Source organism: Bos indicus x Bos taurus, chromosome 28 (assembly GCF_003369695.1).
Source record: "Bos indicus x Bos taurus breed Angus x Brahman F1 hybrid chromosome 28, Bos_hybrid_MaternalHap_v2.0, whole genome shotgun sequence".
Taxonomy (NCBI): Eukaryota; Metazoa; Chordata; class Mammalia; order Artiodactyla; family Bovidae; genus Bos; species Bos indicus x Bos taurus.
This window is the reverse complement of record NC_040103.1, coordinates 28,053,849-28,076,554: the sequence shown is the minus strand read 5'-3', so window position 1 is coordinate 28,076,554 and position 22,706 is coordinate 28,053,849. Positions and strand designations below refer to the sequence as shown.

Below are 22,706 nucleotides of genomic sequence, written 5' to 3'. Positions count from 1 at the left end.
TGAGAATGTCTCTTCCTTGTTGTCACTCTCCTTTCCCCCCTCCCTCCCTTCCTTGTCTCCCTCATTCTGATTTTCTTGGGCAAGCCTCTCCAGCTGAGTCTTTACTGCTTGCTTGCTCTTCTAATAAACTGCACAGCAGCATTTAGCAAGGGCTTTACTAGCTACTAAGGGGTTGCATCTCCAGGGAACCTGTTTACTGTTGGTAACCTTTGTCCAGATATTTTAGAAATGGTTCCTTTAAGAACTACCCCAAGCTTGAGTTTCTCAGATCAGTAGTGTCCTGTGATGTTTATGCCTGGCCTGGCTCTCCAGGGTCCCCACTCTCCATAGGGGTCACTACATCTTTTGGGTAATGCCACAGAGGCCCCACAGGTGTGGGTCGATTTGAAGATGCCAAGGGTTTCAAGTCACCCCGGCAGGTTTTATGACAGCAGCATGGATGCCTTGGAGCTGTGAACTCTGACCCCCAGTGACCCCCAAGGCTGACTCTTGCTCCTGGCCTGCAGCTCAGTTAAGGGGATGGGAAAGCGGGAAGGGGCCCTGAAACCCTGGGCTTTTTCTCCCTTGAAGTAGACAGCTACATCACCTACCCCCTTACTGTCTGCTTACCATGGCTTTTAGTCCTAAACACTTACCCTTGCAGGTTTCTGGTAAGTACAAATTGTTCTGTAGAATGCCAAAGTCTTGAAAATCTTATTCAGGAAAAAAAAAAAGTTTACGTGATAAAAATTCCACCCATAAAGTTGGTTTTGAGGGAATCCTGGTAAACTGGATCAGTCAGAGGAAAGCAGGGCTTCTCGGAGCCTTTGATACACTAATGTGAACTGTACCTCCTTACAAGAGGTTAGGTGACCACAGGTCCTCCAAAGAGATTTGGGGACATTGCTGTGGACTCCAGGACCTGGCAGGGCTCTGTGTACAAGTGCACAGGCCCAAGGCCTCTCTCTGCGCGTGATCAAGCTGCCCGCTAGGATCGAGCCAGCTGACTGGCTGTCTCAGCGACCCCAGGAGGGTGTTCGGCTCCTTCCCAGGGTGGATAACTTGCAGTGCAGTACAGGAACATACAGGAGCCCTCAGAGGTCTGGGAGTGGAAAGAGGCCTGGCCTAGGCTGGTGGCTGAGAGTGGGAGGGTGGGGAGGTCTCCAGGCTTCTCAGCTCTATGATTAGGGCAATTTGTTTCTCCAGGGGGCCATTTGTGGTAGGAAACACAGCCTAGAAATTAAGCTAAATATATCCAGTGCCCAGAAGATTGGAAACAGCAGTGGCACCTGGCTGGGGGCCGCATGGCCAAGATTTCACCCAGGCTGGGGTGTCATTGTGCTGCTTCTGTATTTTAAGGGTTGGGAGGGGAATGGTCTGAGTTTCCAAGGCTTGGCCTGGGTGAAATGACAGATACAGGTTTGAATTTGGGGGGAAGAGGCCTTCTGCCCTCATATCATGCTTTCCTCTGTCACCCCCTCACTCCCGGGACTACTGTCCCGTTTTCAGCTGTTCTCTGCCTCTTCGTGGCTGCTGCTGTTTCCGCTTTTCCTGTGTCCCCAAACCCACAAAGTTCCACAGGCTCTGTCTTCTTGGGTTCTAAAATGAACCGTTCTTCCTGGGGGAAAAACTGTTCCCTCCAGGTGGCTGTTAGGAAACAAAAGCGTGGAAATTTAATTTGGACTAAGTTGATATGACTGATACAGCATGTAACGGCACTGCATTTCTTAGCTGCAAGGGTTCTTGGAAATCTCAGGTGATTCTTGAAATTTATTTGAAGGCCAAATGAATGCACAGCTGCTAAGTGGGAAAGCGTTGCCTGCCCTTACAGCTGACTTCAGTCCATCCCTAAAGGGGTATTTTTGGAACAATGGTTGTCAACTATTAATTACACCTTTCATTGTAAAGGCACCTGGGGTACAAATTAAGGGAACTGACTTACCCAAAATCACAGGACCAGAAAGTGGCAAAGCTGGGACTTGTCACCAGGTCCCCTGGCCTCTAACTAATGTCCCTGTCTGACAGTGCCTGGGTATTTCTCTCTCAGACGCTGTCCTTGCAGCCAACTCCAAACTGTTATTGCCAGCTCTGCCATTCTGGTAACATAAAGAACATTCACCTTCACCACAGGCCCTGCACGTATCCCTACTTTCCGTGCCTTTCACCTCTCAGGAACAGGGAGCAGTTTCTGTGACTTGCTTCATGCTGGAAGCTACCCCTTTCCTACGGCTGCTAATTTTTTTTTGTTAATTTTTTTTTTAATTTGCCCCAACACCGCTTTATTGAGATATAATTGATGTATAAGTTTTCCTGTTAATTTTCACAACCTAATTGCTGCTGAGAATAAATACAAAGAGGACAGAGACACATTTCAGATTCTGCTTGTTGCATGTTTTCATTTTTAATTAAATAATTCACATTCTGTTCTGCAAAGCAGATCCTGACTGGCAGTAGCCACCAGCTTTCTGAAGGCAACTCCTGTATTTTCAGGAGACTGTAGCCACGGCAAGAACATTGATGGCAAGGGGGCTGGGAGCAACAGGGCCAAGCAGGCTGAGCTACATGCTACATATACAGATGTGTGGACACATATGTACATACCAGGCCACCTATGGCCAGGAAAGGGGTATCCTGTACTACGTGGCCGTGAAATATGACATAAGGCCAAGGTCTTGGCAAAAAGAGTTTGCAGGATCCAGGAGTGAGCAGGTGAATCAGGCAGATTTGGCCTAGAAAGTATAGATGAAATGGAGACTTTAGGGGGTGCCCCGTTCAAGCCCAACGTTAGAAGAAGCAAGATACATAGGTCATTTTATTTGACAAATAAATACAAATAAAATACCTGGTCCACAATATGGGCTAGGCCCTGAAGACGGCACCACGTAATCTTGGAAACGCATAACTAGTTAGTCCCCCATGCACAGTATGGAATGACAAAGGTCACAAGATCCTAGGATCTTGAAGTTCTTAAGGCATCTGTAGTTGCTAATTCTGCTTCATCCTTTTGAGGTAAAGAGCAGCTTCCACTCTTCCTGAAACCATGGTAGTTGAAAGACCACGTGGCTGCATTCAGGAAACCCTGGGCCTCCTCCCTCCCTTTCTAACTGGACTGTGTCCTAGGACTCTTTCAGGCAAACCCATCAACTTTGGATTTCAGAGGATGCCTCTTCTTTAAATGTGAGCAGACTGACAAGACCCGCTTCTTCTTGGATCTCATCAGTCTGCACAAATTTAAAGGAGTATCCTCTGCAGGCATCTGTTCCCCCCATCCCCTCCCTGCCTCAGGGACACAGCCATCCAGTCTTCTGCTTCCATCCTTCATAATCCAGGGCCTCTTAAGGGACAGGCCCCACAGTCAATTAACACAGGCCCAGGGCTGGAAGAGACCTTCAGGGTTAGGACTAGAGTATTGGATGCTTACACCTCGTGTCTGCTGCTTGGCCAAGCATACCTCTTCTGGGACACGGATTCCCTGGAGCTCATCTGGAGAGCAGAGGTGGAAAGATGTCATTGCAATGGGTTCGGTGGGACTTTTGCTCTTAAGGGTTTGGTCAGCAGCTGTCCCATCAGACCAGATTCTGGCACAGCTCCCAGGCTGAGGGTGCTGGCAGACAAACATTTTGTTTTTCCGTTTTTATTTTCAAGTGAGTACATCACATAAACAGACAAAGGGCTAGAATTTGCCTGTTTCTCTCCACCTTAGTGATAACTTGGTGATAACCCGCAGGAGCTGTGCTACAGAGCCCTGCACATCTGCACTTCTTACCTCTCTATGGGACTCAGGAATCCTGCCCCCTCCCAAATCCTGCTCCCATAGCCCTTTCCTCATGTCCTCATCCACTCCAAGATTTATAAACAAGGTCCAGAGGAAACGCCAGGAATGGGTAGCAGGGGTGACGCCCTGAGGGTGCTGGACACTGCCCTGTCTCACCAAGGCCTGGAATGTTCTGGGCTATTTTTATAGGCTGGGCTAAAGAGGTCTTCATGAAGAAGAAGAAAATGAGTAAACGCTCATTGCTGAATGAGCCTCTTGTTCTGAGGGAGCTGGTGGCTGGCAGAGGTGAGGCCTCAACGCTCCCTGTCTCCAGGCAGGTGGGTGTTGCAGAGGGGAAGGCTCCGGTGTGAGGGGGGAGCACAGCGGGAACAGAAAAACAAACCAGGGCTGGCCTTGCTGGAAAACGAGGCACTGCCTCTCAGCCGGACCACTCTCCCTAACACAGCTCCCTGCTGGTAACACCTCAGGTGGGTCTCCAATCAGGTCCCAAGGAGTATAAAGTCAGTAATCACCCCACCCTGTCCTCCCTAAAACCCCAAGGGTTCCCAGAGCATTGCTGAGCCCAAGGCAACACTCAGGTGAGTTGTGTCTTATTTCAGACACGTGGGCAAAGGTAGTAATGCAGAAAGGGTCTTACTGTCATATCTTCAAATCAACAAGAGGGAAAAACCCAAGCTAAAAAAATACCCGGCAGCTGTCATGACTCCCATGCTCTCAGCTTTGTCCTCTGGTGTACTTTGAATTGTCTTGGAGTGTCCTTGTATACATGAAGTGAATGGCTTCTATTACTGTTGTCTTTCTTGATTTGGGTACAGCTTTGAGTCCCTGCAAATAATAAAATATTTTTCCATCTCTTCTTTGTCACAAAATAAATAAATTAAGTCAACCTGCAGTGTACAAATTGTCAATGTCCTGAGAAGTCCCAAAGGTCCATTCTCCACACAGTCCTCAGGACTCAGGGGTAGAGGCCTTAGCCCCAAAGGCATAGGAAGGAAAGAAGGAAGGAAGTCTGCTATCCACACTAGGAGAGCCCCAGGACCCAGGAAGGGTGCTGGATAGAGGTGTCTGACCCCCACCACCCCAAGTAAGGGACAGTGGAGGGAGCAGGGCAGGGGCTGGGGAAGAATGGCCAGCACTCTGGGCCTGCCAGAACCATCCTGGCACCACTCTGCCCTAGGATCAAGTTTTCAGAGCTAGAGTATCTTTGGACCCAAATTAGAGCCAGTTCCCTGCACAGTTTATGCTTGGGACTATAAAACCTAGAGATTTCCTTGATCGGTTGAATCCACGGTGATGGAGACCCAGGGCACTGATTGTAATGGATCCCACAAGATGGCCACTGTCCTCACCTTTTCAAAGGCTGGCTTTCCACCAGGATGCACCCCTCTCTTCCCTAGAGCAACCCCAGCTGGACTCAGATCTTGTATTTCCCTGCTGTCCATAATACTCGAAACAAAACTCAGCCCTCCAGGCTTGATAATGGGATGGATCTGATACAGAGGTTGTCCAGGAAATCAGAAACAGCCCTTAGTGAACTTCTGTTTCTTCCTGCAAGTTCTCAGGGGGTACTGAGTTCTACTCCCTGGTTTTGGGTGAGAGTGGGGAAAGGCTTCCGCTTTGGGGACATTTGGTGCTTGATCATAGGCTCCTGATCCCCCAGGAAATATGTTAGGGCTTGGGAGAGATTTTCAAATCTGGCCTTTTCTTGAGGAGGGGTGAGAACTGCTAATTTATGCTGCCTCGGACACTCAGCAAAGAACACTGGTGATTTCTGAGATCTGTTCCACATGGGTTCAAACAGAAAAGCCCGTGGGGCACTGTGGGCTGCCATGTGGCCATCCAGGCTCTGATCCTTCTGGAGGAAGTTTCCTTCTCCTAATCCTCTGGCTCCAGCAGGATCTGAAATGCTCTGCACTGATCCTCCCAGCCCCGCTCAAGGCCACAATGCTTCCAAGCAGCACTCCTGCAGAAACAAACCTGAAAATATAGCCACAAGAGACCAAACCATAAATAACTTAAAACACTCAGATCATCCCATGTTGAGCAACACTCTTCCTAGAGCCCTAAAGGAGGAATTCCAGACACCAACCACACAACCATGACAACCAACCATGTGGCTGACCTCGGTCCACTGTCTTCTCAGGGGAGGGGCTATCCTGATGTGACTTTTCCCCCAAGAGCGCTCTATACTTCCATTTGGGCCCTGCTCCACAGAGGCCTGGCTGGAAATGACAGGACTCCTGAGCTGCCTTTTGTCTCCAGGGATCACAAATGCTCCTGTCACTCAGGCCTGAAGCAGCTTTCAAACATGGACATGCTCTTGGGGAGTCAACCAAGCTGGGACGGGGCCTTCAGGCTGCCATCACACGGGGGTCAGACACGCCAATTTAAAACATGCTGCCTACTAGCAGCAAGGACAGGAGGGAAGTAGCCATGAGAATCTAAGGGGGGCAGAGGCCATGCACTTAGCAGTTCTGTACCCATCATCCAGCCTCAGACTTACATGGGGAATAGGGTCATGGTTCACTCCCCCATCCTCCTGCATGCTGCAAGCTAATTCATTTGTCCTGTCCGACTCTTTGCAACCCATGGACTTTGGCCCGCCAGGTCCCTTTGTCCATGGGATTTTCCAGGCAAGAACACTGGAGTGGGTTGTCATGCCCTCCTCCAGGGGATCTTCCAGACCCAGGGATCCAACCGAAATCTCTTATGTCTCCTGCATTGACAGGCGGGTTCTTTACCACTAGCGCCACGTGGGAAGTCCCTCCCTCATGCTCTAATAACTCTGAAAAGCTTTTTTTCTGTATGTATGTGTGCATGTATTTCTGTTTTTCTGTGTGGGGTGTGAATGTAGGTATGTGTCTTTATACGTATATTTTGTCGCTCTATATAGAGCTGATTTCACCTCTCCCAGTGACCCACTCAAATGCTACACTGGATCATGAAGAAATTCAGAAACCGAAAGGTTCACACTGAGTAAAGCAGGGGGTCTGACTGTGGCTAGTTCATGTCGGAACCCCTTCCGGTTGTTAAATAGTTGTAGACCCTTGCCCACTAGGTCTACAGGCCATCTATGTGTTTCATGTATGTTTCTCTGTGTGTGTGTGTGTGTGTGTGTGTGTGTGTGTGTGTGACAGAGAGAAAGAGGGAGAGAAAGGGAGAGGAGAGAAAGAATTGTGAACAGGCCCGGGCCTGCCTGGGTCTGCTCAGGAGACGACAGTCCCTTAGGTCTGGGTTTGACAGCCCTCAAAAGGGCCGGCCACCGTCCTGTTCTCAGCGGGAAGCCCCGGGCCCACAGCTGCAGGGGAAGCGAGCTGGCTGGGGGCCTACTTCTACAGCGCAGGCGCGGCTTACGCCCGATGCGTCTTCCAGCCCACGCCCTGCGGCAGCGCCGCAGACTCCCCGCGGGCCTGGGTGAGGCAGGCAGAGCGGGACTTTCAACAGCAGGGGTGCTGGCACCCTGGGCCCCCTACGTGACCCAGAAGGTGCCGCGCTCCTCCAGCAGGCTGACGGAGCGGTTGGAGAGCGAGGCGGCATCCTGCACCGGCTTGTAGCCGAAGAGGCGCATGGCCGGGCCGCAGGCGGCCTGCACCACCTGCGCCAGCTTGAAGGGCATGCTGAAGCGCCACTTCTCAAACTGTTCCGAGGAGTTCTTCTGCGTGGAGTAGATGCCATCGTGGGCCGCTTGGGTGTTCTTCTGGATCCAGTCCTCCACCTGCGGGGTTAGGGGGATGCCTGCAAAGCGATACATCTCCTGGGCCTTCTGCAGCGGCCGGAGGGCCACGTCCTCGTAGCGCACCAGCATGTAGCGGCCCCGCAGCCAAGCCGGCTGCCTCAGGCCCAACTCGGCGGATAGGCGGATGCTCTCACAGTTGCCCTTCAGCCGCAGCACCTCCTCCTCCCTCAGCTGGTCCTGTCCCTTGGCCAGCCAGTTCTTCCAGGTCTCGTACTTGTCCGCGAAGGCCACCATGCGGGAGGCCAGCACAGCGCGGGGGTCGCGCACCAGCTGGATGACGCGCAGGTCGAGACGGGGGTCCTCGGCCAGCGGCTGGAGGAACTCCAGTTGCCTGATGCGGACGGCCTTGATGGCCATATGCTCCTTGCGGCGGCAGGCTTCAGCGGCCAGTGTCATGTTGAGAGGGCCACAGCGGCGGTTCTTGCAGGGATACTTCTCGAAGACCTTCTTGACGAGGGGCGTGCAGACGGGGTCCTCGCAGAGGGAGCGGCTGGAGCCCCGGCGGAACACGAACTGGGTCAGGTGGTCCTCGGGCGCCGGGATGATGAAATGCTCCAGGATGTACAGGTCGCACAGGAAAAGCTGCTTGAGCACGTCGCGGTAGACCAGGGCTGAGCCCGCGGCGTTGGCGCCACCCTGCTCGAAGGACACCGTGCGCTCGATGTGCCACAGCGGCTCGAAGAGGTAGAAGATATTGCCCTGCTGATTGAAAAACTCACCCACAAACGAGGAACCAGTGCGAGTAGTGGCCATGAGGAGCACGTGGCGCCGGGGCGGGGCCTCGGCGGGTGGGCGGGGTTCCAGCTGCTCCCACTCCGCTTCCGCCTCCAGCGTCTGCTCCTCCTCGGCCTCCTCTGCTGGCTCCATGCCCAGTTGCAGACTGAGGTTTCGCAGGCGGCTCTGCAGCTGCAGGAAGGCCGAATCCAGCTCACTCAGTGACAAGAGGGATGCGTTCTCGGCCAAGACCAGGGCTGGGTCGGTGCTATTGGCATCTACCAGGGATTGGGGGATCTGCTTCAGCTTGTCTGAGACCCTGTGAGAGCAAAGGGATACCGGGATCAGTGATTGACTGGGGACTCTATCCCCTGTGCCACCCTAAGGAGCGTCCCAGGATGACCACCCAGAAGCTGACGTTGAGGCAAGGATTTGAGTAAGTAGTTTATCTGGGACATGATCACAGGGGGAACGGGTAGCGACTTGAGAAGGAAAATAGCTGTGGCCAAATTGCTCTGCCAGGGGAACCCCAGGTGACAGTGTAGACAGAGCACACCTCAGGATTCCCTCACCCAGGGGATGTGAAACTGCCAGGTGGCCTTGGCTGAAGGCTTCTCCCAGAGGTATTTACTCCCCAGGACTTCTGGCTTGCCAGTGTGCAGGTGGAGAGTTGCAGGGGCTTGCAGCAGGACCCAGTAGGCACAGACTGGAATAGTCCATGCTGAGGAACCCAGGGAGGGCACCAGCATAATGCCTACTAGCCAGCTGAATTCCTAATCTGCCGATTTTGGTTGATGCTTCTGTGCAAGGGTTGTGCCTGAGGGAGAGGGTCTATAAATCTTTCCATGTATAGCAGGCTCACTAACAGGGCCACTGCACACAGTGGTACACTCCCAATCTATGCATCCTACGTGTAGCCTATGAGAGTGCACACCCCTGGAGTTGAGCAGTACACAACCTGGGCGGCTGAACATGGTAGCCCTGCTGACAAGAGTATCTGTACCAGAACCCTGCCTCATAGTCATCCATGACTTTATTTGGTTACACCAGATCTTAGTTAAGGCATGTGGATCTTTAGTTGCAGCACGACGGATCTAGTTTCCTGACCAGGAGTGGAACCCCAGAGCCCCTGCACTGGGAGAACAGAGTCTTAATCACTGGACCAGCAGGGAAATCTCTCATCCATGACTTTGGATTAGTATAGGAAATATGCTGTTAGTGTGAGGTATCATCCTAGGCCAGGAAGTTAACTAATCATAATAGCAACAGCCAGTAAGCACAGGATACCAACTGTGTGTTAGACACTGGGCTAAATGCTTTTACATTTTATTTAATCTTTACAACAAAGCAGGCCCCATTGTTAGCCACATTTTAGAAGAGGAACTTAAGGCAGAAAAGTGAAATGATTTATCTAAGCTGTCACAGCTAGAAAGGGCCAGAATCATGGGAATTCCCTGGCAATCCAGCAGTTAGGACTCTGTGCTTCCACTGCAAGGGGCATGGGTTCCATCCCTGGTCAGGAAACTAAGATCCTGAAAGCTGCATGCTGTGGCCAAAAAAAAAAAAGGGCAGTCAGAATCAGGATTCCAACTCAGGATGCTTGAGTCCAGAGTCCAAGTCTTACTGCTGTGCGGTCATGAGGACGTGGATATGACCTGCCTGGGCACAGGAGGGGCTTGGTGATGGCTGGCTGAAGGATTGCCTTTCTTGGTCCACAGAGAGAGCCCTGCAGCCACCTCTCTGCCCCCACCCATCCCACCTGGATAAGGAAGACTTGTGTTTGCATCCCTCACCTTGATATGATTTTATTTTCCTTTTCAATGAAGACAAAAACCACCACCACAAAAGCCAGGAAAAGGGCATATTTGCTCCTCATTCTCAGGCTGTGCAGAAAATGTCGGCAGTCCTGGGGCAAAGACAATCCTTTCTCCATGGGGCAGGGTGGGGCCGTGGGCACTCAGCTCAGGGGCACCACTCAGGACGTGGCTCGTCCTTCCCGTGGGGGACACCTGGTCCTGTGGAGAGATGGGCAGTCAGGACACCCTTGTCTATAGTTGAGAACAAATAGGAGCTTTTCCACCAGATGTTTGGGGATCCCAGCCCTGTTTAGCAGCCAGAACTCCAGACCCACTCTCCCAATGGACTGTGCCCCAGAAACTTGAAATCAGGTCATTTAAAATGTTAACGAACCTTCTGATTCATCCATGTAACTTCCATCAAATTTATGCTTTGACCTCATGAGTCAAAGGCAAAAGTACAAACAGAATACTCCTTGCAATATGTATTTGCAATAGCAAAAAAGTACAAACATCTAAATAAAAAAATGATGGATTATTATGCAGCCACAAAGAATGAGATGGATCTACTAATGCTGATATGAATAATCTACTATATATAGTTATATATAATGTGTAGATGTTATAGATAAGCAAGCTGCAGACATAGTCTGCATATAGGATAGAGTTTCTTAGCACTATTGACATTTTTCAAAATTAGCTTTTACTGGGGTACAGTTGACTTAGAATGTTAATTTCTGCTGTACAGCAAAGTGAATCAGTCATACGTATATCCACTTTTTTAAAGATTTTGTTCCCATATGCTCTCCTTATTAGTTATCTGTTTTATAGATGGTAGTGTGTGTATGTCAATCCCAATCTCCGAATTTATCCCTCCCCCTCTTTCACCCTTGGTCATGATAAGTTTGTTTTCCACATCTGTGACTCTGTGCTTTGTAAGTTCCTTTGTACCATGTTTTTAGATTGCACATGGAAGCTGTATTAGCTGATATTTGTCATTCTCTGTCTGACTTCCTCAGTATGATAACCTCCAGGTTCATCTATGTTGCTGCAAATGGCATTATTTTGTTCTTTTTTATGTCAGCACTGTTGACATTTTGGATCAGATAATTCTTCGTTGTGGGGGCTGTCCTGTACATTGTAGGATGTTTAGTGGCATCCTTGGCCTCTACTCATTAGATACCAGTAGAGTGTCCTCTGCTCAGCTGTGACAATCAGAAATGTCTCCAGACATTGACAGATGTCCTCTGGGTGAGGGGGAGTGGGTAGGGAGGGGTGGGGCGGTGCAAAATCATCCCAGGTTGAGAACTTCTGATGCAGGATGAAAAAAAATTAAGGGAGAGAAAAATATAAATGCTAGATACAAGTGGACTGTGACGGCAGGGAGACACGAGGCCAGTAACAGGAACGGGTAGGTCAGGAGAGAAGGGTGAGGTGAGTCTCAGCATTTACTGTGTAGCATTGTGCACTATTAGAAATTTTACCATGTGGATGTATAAATTTTACCATGTGGATGCATAAATGTTTTAAAATTAACTAAAGGTTTTCCACCATACCATGTGAATTTTAGCAAAATCCTTCATACGGCTTGGCCTTCAGGTCTCAGCTTCGTGGGGCAGCTTCCTCCTGGATAGGTTAGGGCCCCCTTGGCCCCACCGCATTATGACCTGAGACTCTGTCATAAAGCACACCCACTTGAAATGACTTGTTCAGTGCTGACCATCTCTTTGTGGAGGGCAGGCAGTTGTCTGGGCCCCTCACTATCCCTTAGTACTGGGCCAGGCACACAGGAGGCACTCATGCATGGCTGCTAAATGACAGAATGGTTAAAGGAATAAATGACTCCTAACTGAAACTGTATGTATTTTTAAAAGCCAGAGCAAATACACCATTGCCCAGTGCAGCCTGAATCACCATTGCTTTCATTTATCCTCACCATCAAACACATACCTGTACCCCAAGCCCCCAGATTCCAGCACAACCCCCTCTTCTGAAAGTCTCTCTGTTTCTCCACAAGGACTCTCATCCATGGGAGACAGTCTGCTATAAGTTTAGAAAAGTGTTATTGTGACCTTGTGCATCCGGGAGCATCCTTCTTTCTGGGAAAGATGAATTTTTTCCAAGCTGATATTGACGCTGAGGAGTGGGAGGGCTGAAAGGAGGGTCCCCAGGCTGCAGCTTCATCATACAATGGAAGTGGTTTTAGGGACAACCAGAAAATCTACCCTCTGGGGAAAGCAGTGAGACTCAGGTTCTGCTTCTGAGAAGACAGATGTGTACCCTGGCAGCCAAAGCGGAGGGCCTCAGCTGTGCAGGGCAGAGCGGTGGGGGGGCTGGGGGGGCGCAGCAGGCAGCTCACCCTGGCCAAAGGACAGGGTGCTTTGGGAGTATAGGTGGGTGGACATGAGCCAGGAGGGAAGAGGGCTGCAAGGCCAGTTCAAGGGTAACTGAATATTCTTGCCTCTTCCTAATTCTTCTGGGCCATTTCCATGCACTTATTAAATATCTCCTGAGCACCTACTATGTGCCAGTCTAGGCACTGCATCCCACAGCAGGGAACAAGCAGACCCCACCCATGCCCTCATGGGACTTATACTCTGGTTGAAAGAGCCAACTAGAAGGATGTGAGTTGATGAAATTTGTTGAAATTTATAAAGTTACTACTCTGTGCCTAGTAGCATGCCAAAGACTTGATTTGTATTTCCTCATCCCACAAAAGCCCTGTTAGATAGTGACCCATTTTACAGATGAGGAAACTGAGGTTGAGAGAGATTAAATAATTTGCCCAAGTTTCCTCCAGCAACAGCCTGATTGCCGCTCCCAAATCTAAGTCATTCCAGCCTCTCGAGGTTCCACAGTGACACCCCCGCTCCACAGCACGTATGATTGGACTTTGCAGTTGATGGCGTGTCTGTCTCTCATTCCTAGGCTACAAGTTCTCTGAAGTCCAGACCAGCATCTAGAACAGCACCTGCCATGTACCCACTGCCCAGCAAGTTCCTGGTAAGTCAGCTCACTGAAGCTGCTGACTGGCAGGCGGTCAGCATGTGTTTGCAGAACTCTGGGCAGGGCTGTGTTCCTCACTCACCCAGTTTAGCCTGTGGTGTGTGAGGCCGCCTGTCCTGCTAGGAGGGTGAGACCCAGTACTGAGTGCAGAGCACAGAGGATTGAAATATTGGCTTTCTTCCCTCTAGGCTCTCAGCAGAAAGGGCCCGGATCTGATGATGTGAGGGAAGCAAAGGAGCTAGGACCAGAAGTCCTGGGTTCTTGTTCTTCCTGCTTGTCTAACATGCTGTGTGACATTATATAAGTTACTTAACCTCTCTGGGCCTCAGTTTCTTTACTGGTAGCATGAAAAGGGTGGTTCCTGCTGTATAATGTTGCTCTAAGGAGCAGTATCTGGTGCATGGAGAGGGAGAAAAAGCAGGCATAGGGCACAGGGAGTTGTGTTGGCTGTCCTCTCTCTTCTGGGTCTAACATTTTTGGTACAGTTTACAAAGTTGACTGTGTTGATGACAAAGATCCTGAACCTTCTCCTCCCTTCCTTTCCAGGAAGTGTTTCTATTTTTGACTTGCTGTCCCAGCCCCCTTAGCCCCTGAATAATACAGGGTTCCTGAGAACCTTGCTGACATTGCCCTAAAAGGAAGACACGAGGGTGAAAACTCCCTCCAGATGAAATCCCAGGCAGGCTGTTGGCTCCTCGGCCCTGGTCCAGGCAGGCTGCCCCTAGGGTTAGCTTTGGAAGGCCAGCAGGCAAATGGGCAGTCAGGAGAGGGTGGTTTAGAGATCCCCAGACCCAGGAGGTAGCAGAGGGTCACAGATGCCAGGTCACAGGGTCATGGGGGATGGCCGAGATGGGGGTCACGCACGTGGCCTGCAGGAGGCCCTTTGCAAGAAGTGTGTCTGTGATATCTGCGACACTGGACAAACCCTCCCTAGAGCTGTGGTATCCGCCTTGCTTAGCTCATGGGAAGAATGAAAAATTCTTCCTTTTCTTGGCAGATGCCATCTCTGGGGGAGTACTCGATACCTTTCTTCCCCTCAACACCCAGCAGTAACGCAATAGCCAAAGGAAAAGGTGGTATCCCCCTGCTGGGATGCCAGCAGAGGTCACACTGCCAGGGCAGCAGGGCCAGTGGTGGAGAAGGCCAGGGGCACATGCCGGCTCAGCCTTGCCTGAATGCAGGGGAGCAGGGCAGCTGTCCTGGGCCCAGTTAAACTCAGGGCTCAGCTCAGAGTCCCTCCCTGCCCGCTGACTAATGTGGACCGTCTCCCTTCTCCCTGTCCCTTTTAGCACCTTGCTTGCTCCCTTCTTGGATGGAAATGTGCTTGTTCACTGCCTGTCAGCCACTGGCGTGTGAGCTCCCTCTGTATCCCTGCTCCGTGTGCTCCAGGCACAGTAAGTGCCTCTGTAGAATGAATAGTTGAATGCTTTTTCCGAAGAATTTAGCCCACTGTGAGATGCTCAGTCATTCTAAGTTGATGGAAAATACAAAGAGAAAGAAGAAAAAGCCACTGTTCCCTACCTGAGCGAAGCAGGTCTATGCTGTGGCCTGTGCTGCATGTGTGCACTGAGTATTGCTGATGTTTAGTCGCTCAGGCGCGTGCTACTCTTTGTAACCCTATGGACTATAGACTGCCAAGCTCCACTGTCCATGGGGTTTCCCAGGCAAGGATACTAGTGGGCTGTGCGCTGAGTGCCCCCCAAACAGGGACTGAGTGGATACTACATGCGTACACTACGGGAGTGTGCTACAAGCGTGTACTGCGGGCCAGCCTTTGTGCTTGGGGCTTCACATATGTTAGTCTCGAATTGTCATGACAATCTGGGATACCCTTTTGAGGATAAAGAACCTCGGCCTGTGGCTTTCAGTTCCAAGTCTCCCCAGCTACGTGGTAGTAGCAGGGAGGGCAGAAAACAGCGGAGGCAGCCCAGGCAACCCCAGTGAGGGAGCCCTGGAAAGAAAGCAGGCGGTGATCTGAGGCCCTACACTCCAGGCACTGGCTTCCCTACCCTGCTCTCCCCTCGGGGCCCTTTCTGCTCAGGCCTCCCTCGTGACCTGGCAAAGGGCCCTCAGCAGAGAACAGTTTTGTACTTGGATGGCTTCCTCCCGTGGAGGAGGTGGGATCCCAGACTCTGCTGTGAATGCTGCTCTGATAAGGGACGGGCCCTGCCAGACATTGCATCAGGCAGCAAAGCTCCACTCCCCTCGCTTGGCTCGCTCCGGGCCAAGAGCACAGTGGGGATCAGGGCCTCTGCTGTGGCAGGCTCTGCTTACAGCCTTTCCGCCGGCAGGAGGAGGAGCTGCCTGGGCTGAGGAAGGCCAGGGGCTGAGACGGAGGAGGGTCCTGGGCAGAGACAGGAGCAGTGAAGCCCATTGTGGGGAAACTCTGAACCTACTCATGAGCTGCAGCCCTGGGGGCCGGGAGGTACCCTGACCATGCCAGGTGCCCAGACACCTAGGAGGGGAGACCTTGGAAGGGCTTCCATGAGTGGCTCTAGATCCCCTTGAGTGGAGGCAGGGGGCAGGGCCAGGAGAAGGAGCACGCATGCTCAGAGGCGATCTCTGCTGGGAGGATGCAGGAGTCCATTCAGTGGCCTGTCCAGATGAGGTTCTGTTTCATGTAAGGATATCCAGAGATGGATATCCAACTTAGTGGGCTGTCCAACTTGGTGTCTGACAGGAGAGTAAATGCCCAAGTGCCATTACATGAACCAGGGATGGAAGGAAGAAGAGAAGGCATGAGAGAACAAGGAAGTAGATGGGGACCTGGCTGAGGGATGCTCCCCTGCACAGCCTGGGGGTGTCATTCCTTCCCAAATCCCTCCTGTTCTGGGACTCCAGCTTCCTCTCCTAAAAACAAACCATCTAAAACTTTCTTATGGGCACATGTCCAGCCTCAGCCAAGACAGAGCCAGAGCAGACACTCCCAAGTTGGAGGTGTGTATCATCTGAGCAACAGTGGACATCTAAGAGCTTATGAGAAGCCGTGGGCCAGAGCCATGGGATGGACCAGAGGGCTGAGGGCTAGCCTGGTGTGGTGGTGGGCGTGGGGGTTGCCACAGACTCTCAGGGAGCCATCTCTGGAAGGACAGACCCCCGCGGCCCCTCAGCCCTGTTTTCCTGTGTGAGGATGTGGGGGAGAGTGCTCTCTACCCTCATTTGACACAGTCACTTCATCAGGGCCTGCTCAGCTGTGTGAGAAACACATTTTGTGCAAAACGCTGACAGCTGCATGGATACAGGGCCCCAGAGAATAGTCCCCACCCCCCTATCAGCAAAGGTACTTCCCGTGTCTCTCACGCTGGCCCTGGGCCAGGTCAGCGCCGAGCCACTGCTCTAGGCTTTCTAGCCCTTGCCTAGTCAAGGGTTGCAGCAGAGGCTGGTGTCCAGGATGCCCACAGCTGTGCAGCCGGGCAGCCAGGTGAAGAGTCAGTTGGCTTGTTTGGAACTGACCTCTATGTGAGCTGAGACTCATGGCCCAGGATGTGCACCCAGCCTTGGGAGTCCAACGTGTGAGAAGCGCCTTGAGTGTCTCAGCAGACGGGGCTGGTTGAGGCAGTGCACTGGCCCAGTGAAAGCAAGCCATGCGGGGGTTACAAACGCTGACGCACAGCTGCAAAGATGGAATGTTGAGTGATGCTTCTTTACACTTTCTACCTTTTTGTATTTGACTTTTTGACAACCATACCTAAACCACTTTAATTAAAAATTTTAAAAATCTAATCTGAAGCTTAAAAAGAGAAATGTAAAGTTACTTTGGAAATGGTGTGGGAAATGCACTGAGGAAGGAAGGACTGGAGGCTGGGAGACCAGGCTGTCCCTTTTGCGCAGGTCCAGGAGAGGGGAGTGGTCTGAGCAAGTGGGGAGAGCGTGGAGGAGAGGAGGGAGGGACACACGGGACCTTAAGGAAGTCAGTGTGGGGCCTGTGACGTGCACAGCGTACATGAGCCTGAAGGACGGCGTGCTTAGGAGAAATACGCCAGCCATGAAAGGACACATCCCATATGCTTCTGGTGGTAAAGAACCCGCCTGCCAATGAAGGAGATGCAGGGTCAATCCCTGGGTAGGGAAGATCCCCTGGAGGAGAGCATGGCAACCCACTCCAGGATTTATGCCTAATCTCATGGACAGAGGGGCCTGGCAGGCTATGGTCCCAGGGTCACAAAGAGTCAGACACGACTGAAGCAACTTAGCCCGCACGCATGCACTTGAGGTGCCTAGAGGAGCCAAATCAGAGAGACAGAAAGGAGAAAGGTGGTTGCCTGACCCTGGGAGTTAGTATTCAATGAGGACACGGTGTCAATTTGGGCAAATGAAAAAGTTCTGGAGATAGACTGTGGTGAAGGCTGCATAACAGTGTGAATGCACTTAATGCCTCGGAACTGTGCACTTAAAAACGGTTAAATAATACATTTTATGGTATGTCTGTTTTCCATAGGGGAAAAAAGTGAATTTATAAACAATAGGCAGGGGAAGGAGGGCAGCGGAGGACTCCGGGAGGGTCTGTTGTTCATTCCTTGGACAGCAGCCCCGTATTGTGCTGTGCCCACAGCACCTGGCATGAGGCAGGGCTCGTAATGTTTGTGAGGCGAATGAATTGATTCATAACTGTCTCTAAAAGTTGGCTGTGGTTTCTCGTAGTTTTTCTTCCCCCATGCTACATGCCAATGCAGGAGACGTGAGACTCAGGTTCACTTGATGGGTTGGGAAGATCCCCTGGAAGAGGGCATGGCAACCCACTCCAATATTCATGCCTGGAGAATGCCATGGACAGAGTAGCCTGGTGGGCTACAGTCCATAGGGTCGTACAGAGTTGGACAGACAGAAGCAACTTAGTGTGTGCCTGCACACACACACTCATATACACACACACACACACACATACACACACACACACACACATATATATATAGAAAGGGAGAGAGACAGACAGACAGACAAGACAGCCTGCAAAAGCCTGAACAAATCATACAGGGACTCTCTCCACAACTGTGGCTTCTCTTGACTTCTTTGCTTTTACACGTTGACCTTGATGCCCTGTGACCTTAGGAAAGGAACTTAAACTCGATGGTTTCACTGTTTGTCAGTGGGACACTTACAGCATCTATTGTACACTCAGTGGTCATGAGGAACCCAATGAGAAGATGCTAGGGCAGTGCCTAACCCAAGCCCAAGTCATGATAAATGGTCCTACTTAGGAACCGCTCACCCTGTCTTTACAGATGCAGCAGATTCTGTGGCTTGTGATTGCTGGTGAGTACCGGATTGGTTGCAGTCGGGTGGGGTCTCAGTCTCCTACAAATACCAGGGTGAAGGAAAGTAATGACCTGACCACAGCTAGAAGTATCCCTCAGGCAGAGCCAATATCCTGTCATTTATGGACAGCATTTGGCCCTGGGCATCTTATCCTCACTGTCAGCCTCATTTGGGGATAAACGTGCTGACTTTCCCTGTCCCAGGTACTATAGTCAGCCCCGAAGCAGCAGAGAAGCTGGACAGAGACCCAGAAAGACAACAGGCAGAACCCTTAAGGATGCTCCCTCCCCAGATTCCCTGTAGATCAGCGCTGCTCACAAATTCCACACGCCCCGCCTGGCCAGGAAGCTCTGAGTGTGCTGATGAGAGTGTGGCTGCAGAATGACAGGAGCCTGGGGTACAGGGGACCCCTGTGGAGGAGCCGGCTCCACTCTGGCTGCAGTGAACAGAGGCAGGAGGCCTCAGAGCTGTCAGGCTGGGGTCAAGTTGAATGCCAGTGGATTTTGCCCCCAGGACATAAATCATGCTGTCGGCAGCAGCTCAGGCCAGAGCCTTATACAAAGCAGCTTGACTTTCCAGCTCTCATTGTACTTGCCTTCAGCAGTGCAAGTCTGAGAGGGTGTTTCTTTTGGAAAGGTCCAAGGGAAATCTGTCCTGTACCCTACCCTACCAATCAAGAAAAACATGGCTCTTGCCCTAAAAGTGCAGAATGTCAGAACTGGAAAGGGCTTGGAGATTTTCTTACCTACCCTTCCTCATTTTTCATCTGTAGCCATTCAGGCTCAGAGAGGGGAAGTGCTTCACGACGGCATGACTGGATAGTGACGATACTTGAACCACTACAAGGTCTCCTGCCTCCCAGGTTAGTGATGGCCCTGCCCAACTTTATTACCCTGACTCTCATAGCTTCGCCCATCAAGAACCTCCAGCACAGGGTTGTCAGATAAACAGTACACATTCCACTCCGCAGTCCTATGCCCGGGGCAGACATCACTGATCAGTCACTGTCTTCTTTTTAGCTGAGACTAGATGTGGCCTCACACGCCTTCTCAGTGCAGTGCCAATCCATTAGAGCTGGCGTGTGAGATCAAATCAGCTTGCCTTTCCAACTTTATGGGATCCTTCCTGGCTACCAAACGCAGTTCCTTACCACCCTTTGGTTTGCCATTCTGCCATCTGACATCACCCCCCAGTGCCAGCCAAGTTGCAAGCCTCCTCTTACACAAACCCTCCATCTGAACATGCCTTGTAGATCTATCCTCCAAACCTTTGATCTAGCACATAAAACCCTTTCGGGTTTCCCTGGTGGCTCAGTGGTAAAGAATCCACCCACCAATGCAGGAGATGCAGGTTAGATCCCTGGGTTGGGAAGATCCCCTGGAGAAGGAATACTAACTCCAGTATTCTTGCCTGAGAAATCCAATGGACAGAGGAGCCTGGTGGGCAACAGTCAACGGGGTCGCAAAGAGTGAGACATGACACAGCAGCTAAACAACAGTAACAGTAAAACCCTTTACTGAACAAAAGCACATATTATAATTAATGGTGAGGTCACTAAGAATAGTTAAAGCATCAAATGGGGGAGCAAAAAGTACTTTTGAAAAGAACTGCAATGGATACAAGGTTCTTATGATTCCACCTTCCTCCCTCGCTTGGCTTTTGCTTTCATGAACGAGAGTAGAGGTAGAGTTACAGAGAGCCTAGGACACTGCACAGAACTGCTGCCAATCCATCCCACACCATGGCTGGCAAAGCCCTTCACACGGCTAATTTTATATTCTTACTCACATACCTTTATATGTTTTCATGAATAAGAGCCAAAACTTTAAAAGTCTTAGGGCTTTCCTACAAAATGTTTCTTGGGTTTTGGGAAAACTTGGGCAAGTCCATAGGAGTGTGCCTTGAGTGTGAACATAATCTGCCATGGGTATTACAGCAGGGAAGGTTGAGGTCAGCTGCCTAAAGAAAGCATATAAAGGGCAAATCAAAATGGGGCGTGGTCCATTAGATTGAAGAACAAAATGTTCTTTAATATTCTGTGTGGGTGAAATTCTGGGCAAACAACTGGTAGAGACTTGGTACTCACCAGGTACCCACATGCTCTTTGCCTTCCCCAGCCCCTCTTGCAATTAGGTTGGGCCAGTGACCAGGTTTTGACCTGTGGGGATGGAGATAGGTTAAAGTGATGTCAGTCACTTGAAGTCCTGGTCCTTAAATTGATCCCAGACACCCCCCGGGTCCTGTCTTCTCTTGCTATGGCAAGACTGGAGGCCACATGTTCCAACTGGCTTACTGCAAGGTGGAAGTGGCCCAGATCCTGAGCTGCTGCTCAGGAGCCACCCTGCCTGCATCAGATGGGATGCAAAATGAGCCTTTTTGTACGGCTGAGCCACCATGACAGGATTTCTGTGATGACTGGAAGAGAAAAAAACTCTCAGTACCTGGGCCCAGGATCCCCTTCCTGCTTTCTCCCACTGACTGACCTTCCTAAGGAGACTTCGAACCTTTCTGCACCTGGAGACTGTCCATGCAAGGGACAGATGGAGAGAGGGGAATTTCTTTTGCTGCCTGGTTTTTTCCCCCAGTCCTGCTGTCTTCAATGCAGAGGACACAGAATTTGGATCCTCCAGGGTAGTCCTCAGTCCCACAGTTTCCTCCAAGCTCCTTGCTGTTAACAGCAGGAAGGGACTTTATTCCTAGCAAAAACAACAACAGAAAAATCAGAATCCCAGCCTCTTCTCTTTTTCACCAGGGAGTTCTGCCTGCCCTCCCAGCACCAGCTCTGTGGGGGAGGAAGGGGCAGGAGAGAGGGCAGCCCTGGGGTCTTAGCCCACACTGACTACTGCTATTGTCTGGGCTGCTCCATGGCTGCCAAGGAGCCCATCTGTATCCAGCCCCTCCTGGAAAGGAGAGGTGGAGGCTGAGGGTGGGGAGAGAGGTCCAGGCTATCGATAGCTAACTGCTCCGAGGACTAAACACAGGCCCCATACTTGCAATCAGTCTTGGCTTGAGTGCCAGCTCTCCCATTTGACGATGATTTAGTCACTAAGTCATATCCAACTCTTGCGACCCCATGGACTGTAGCCCGCCAGGCTCCTCTGTCCATGGGATTCTCCAGGCAAGAATACTAGAGTGGGTTGCCATTTCCGTCTCCATTTATTTAAGCTCTCCCATTTATTCTCTAGTAATTTTAGGGAAGGTATTTAATCGCTCTGAGCCTGGGTCATCCCCACAGGGTTGTCATGAACATCAGCTAAGCTGGTGTGAGGCTCTGAAAATAGAGAGGACAGCACACAGGCTGGTTGTTATTACAGGCTTGCACCAGTGTGCGCCTGAGCCTGTCTGTGCTGACTGCACCGCTGGTTCACCCTCTGCGTGTACATCTCCCCCCCAGCTGGGCTGTAGGCTGCTGCAGGGGATGGACACTGGCTGATTCCCTTCGCCTTTCCCTACAGAACCAGCCCAGAAAACCCTGGCCTGCTCTGGCTTTGCGGCTGCTGTTACTACTGGCCAAGCCTCTCCTTTGTAGCATGATTTGGAGGGACGCTTACCTAATGCATCAGGCCCCAGGCCTAGACACACCTGGACAGGACGGTTGCCAGTTTCAGGCTTCTCAGCTGGGAGGGCAAGTCAGTTGCAGTTCCTGGGCCAAGTCGATCAGTTGGAAGTGACTGCCTGGAGCGCCGCGTTTGCAAAGGTCGATCTCTGCAGGAAGAGAGTATGGTGACTGCTTGGTGATATCTGCCGTGTCTAGAGGGGTAGCGTGCTGCTACGCATTTGCTGACTCTGCCTGAGCGCTGCATTTCGGCCCTGACAGCACGTGAGAGTTATCTGGAGTTTCAGAAATTACTGAGGCCGGGGTCCCACCTCTAGAGATTACAATTGAGTTGGTCTGGGTATGGCTTGGGCATCAGTTGTTTAAAGCTCCCTAGGTGATGGAAGATTGAGAGCCACACCTTAGAGCACCCAGCTTCCTCTTAGAGAGCACCATCTCAGGGCATCTCAGCGGAGCCACTGCCCAGCGTGCACACTAGCTCAGCTTCAAGGCCAGACTGGCAGGGGAGTTGCTGACCGGGGCTCGATACTGGGTGAACATGCCAGTATTCTTGTTTTACTCAGGATACAGTGCTTGGGAAGCTTCTAGGTTAGTGTTTGAGTGTTTTGTTTAAAACCAGCTGCCAGATACCACGGCATACTGCTCAGCTGTAAAATGGCACAACTTAAATGAATTTGGGGAGTATTGAGTGAACAAAGCCAGTTTTAAAAGGTGACATACTGCATGATTTCTTTTCTATAACATTCTTGAAATGACATAAGAGAGAAGAACAGATTGTTATTTTTAGGAGTTTAAGAAGGGGTGGGGGTGGAAAGGAAGTGGGCACAACTGTAATACAGCAGCATGAGGGGTCCTTGTGGTGAAGGAAATGTTCTGAACTTTGGCTGT

The 22,706-nt window shown here is 51.1% G+C and overlaps 1 protein-coding gene and 1 long non-coding RNA gene across 13 annotated transcripts in view; one reads left to right on the top strand and one right to left on the bottom strand.

Moving 5' to 3' along the window:
* Window positions 1-2,355: 2,355 nt before the first annotated feature.
* The window catches only part of CHST3 (carbohydrate sulfotransferase 3), a 38,168-nt gene continuing 17,817 nt past the window's right edge, over window positions 2,356-22,706 (bottom strand). For 2 of the 12 annotated variants that reach the window (XM_027530353.1, XM_027530351.1), the window contains 5 exons: window positions 21,814-21,967; window positions 20,746-20,958; window positions 20,349-20,420; window positions 9,998-10,219; window positions 2,356-8,523 (listed from right to left, as the gene is read on the bottom strand). In XM_027530353.1, coding sequence (XP_027386154.1) covers window positions 7,224-8,523; window positions 9,998-10,137 — 1,440 coding nt within the window. In that variant the 5' untranslated portion in view covers window positions 10,138-10,219; window positions 20,349-20,420; window positions 20,746-20,958; window positions 21,814-21,967 and the 3' untranslated portion in view covers window positions 2,356-7,223. The other 10 variants (XM_027530352.1, XM_027530356.1, XM_027530358.1 and 7 more) reach the window with 10 other exon arrangements.
* LOC113885235 lies at window positions 8,528-13,003 on the top strand. Its single transcript, XR_003509165.1, has 2 exons — window positions 8,528-8,640; window positions 12,929-13,003. It is a non-coding gene; the product is annotated as an uncharacterized LOC113885235 (long non-coding RNA).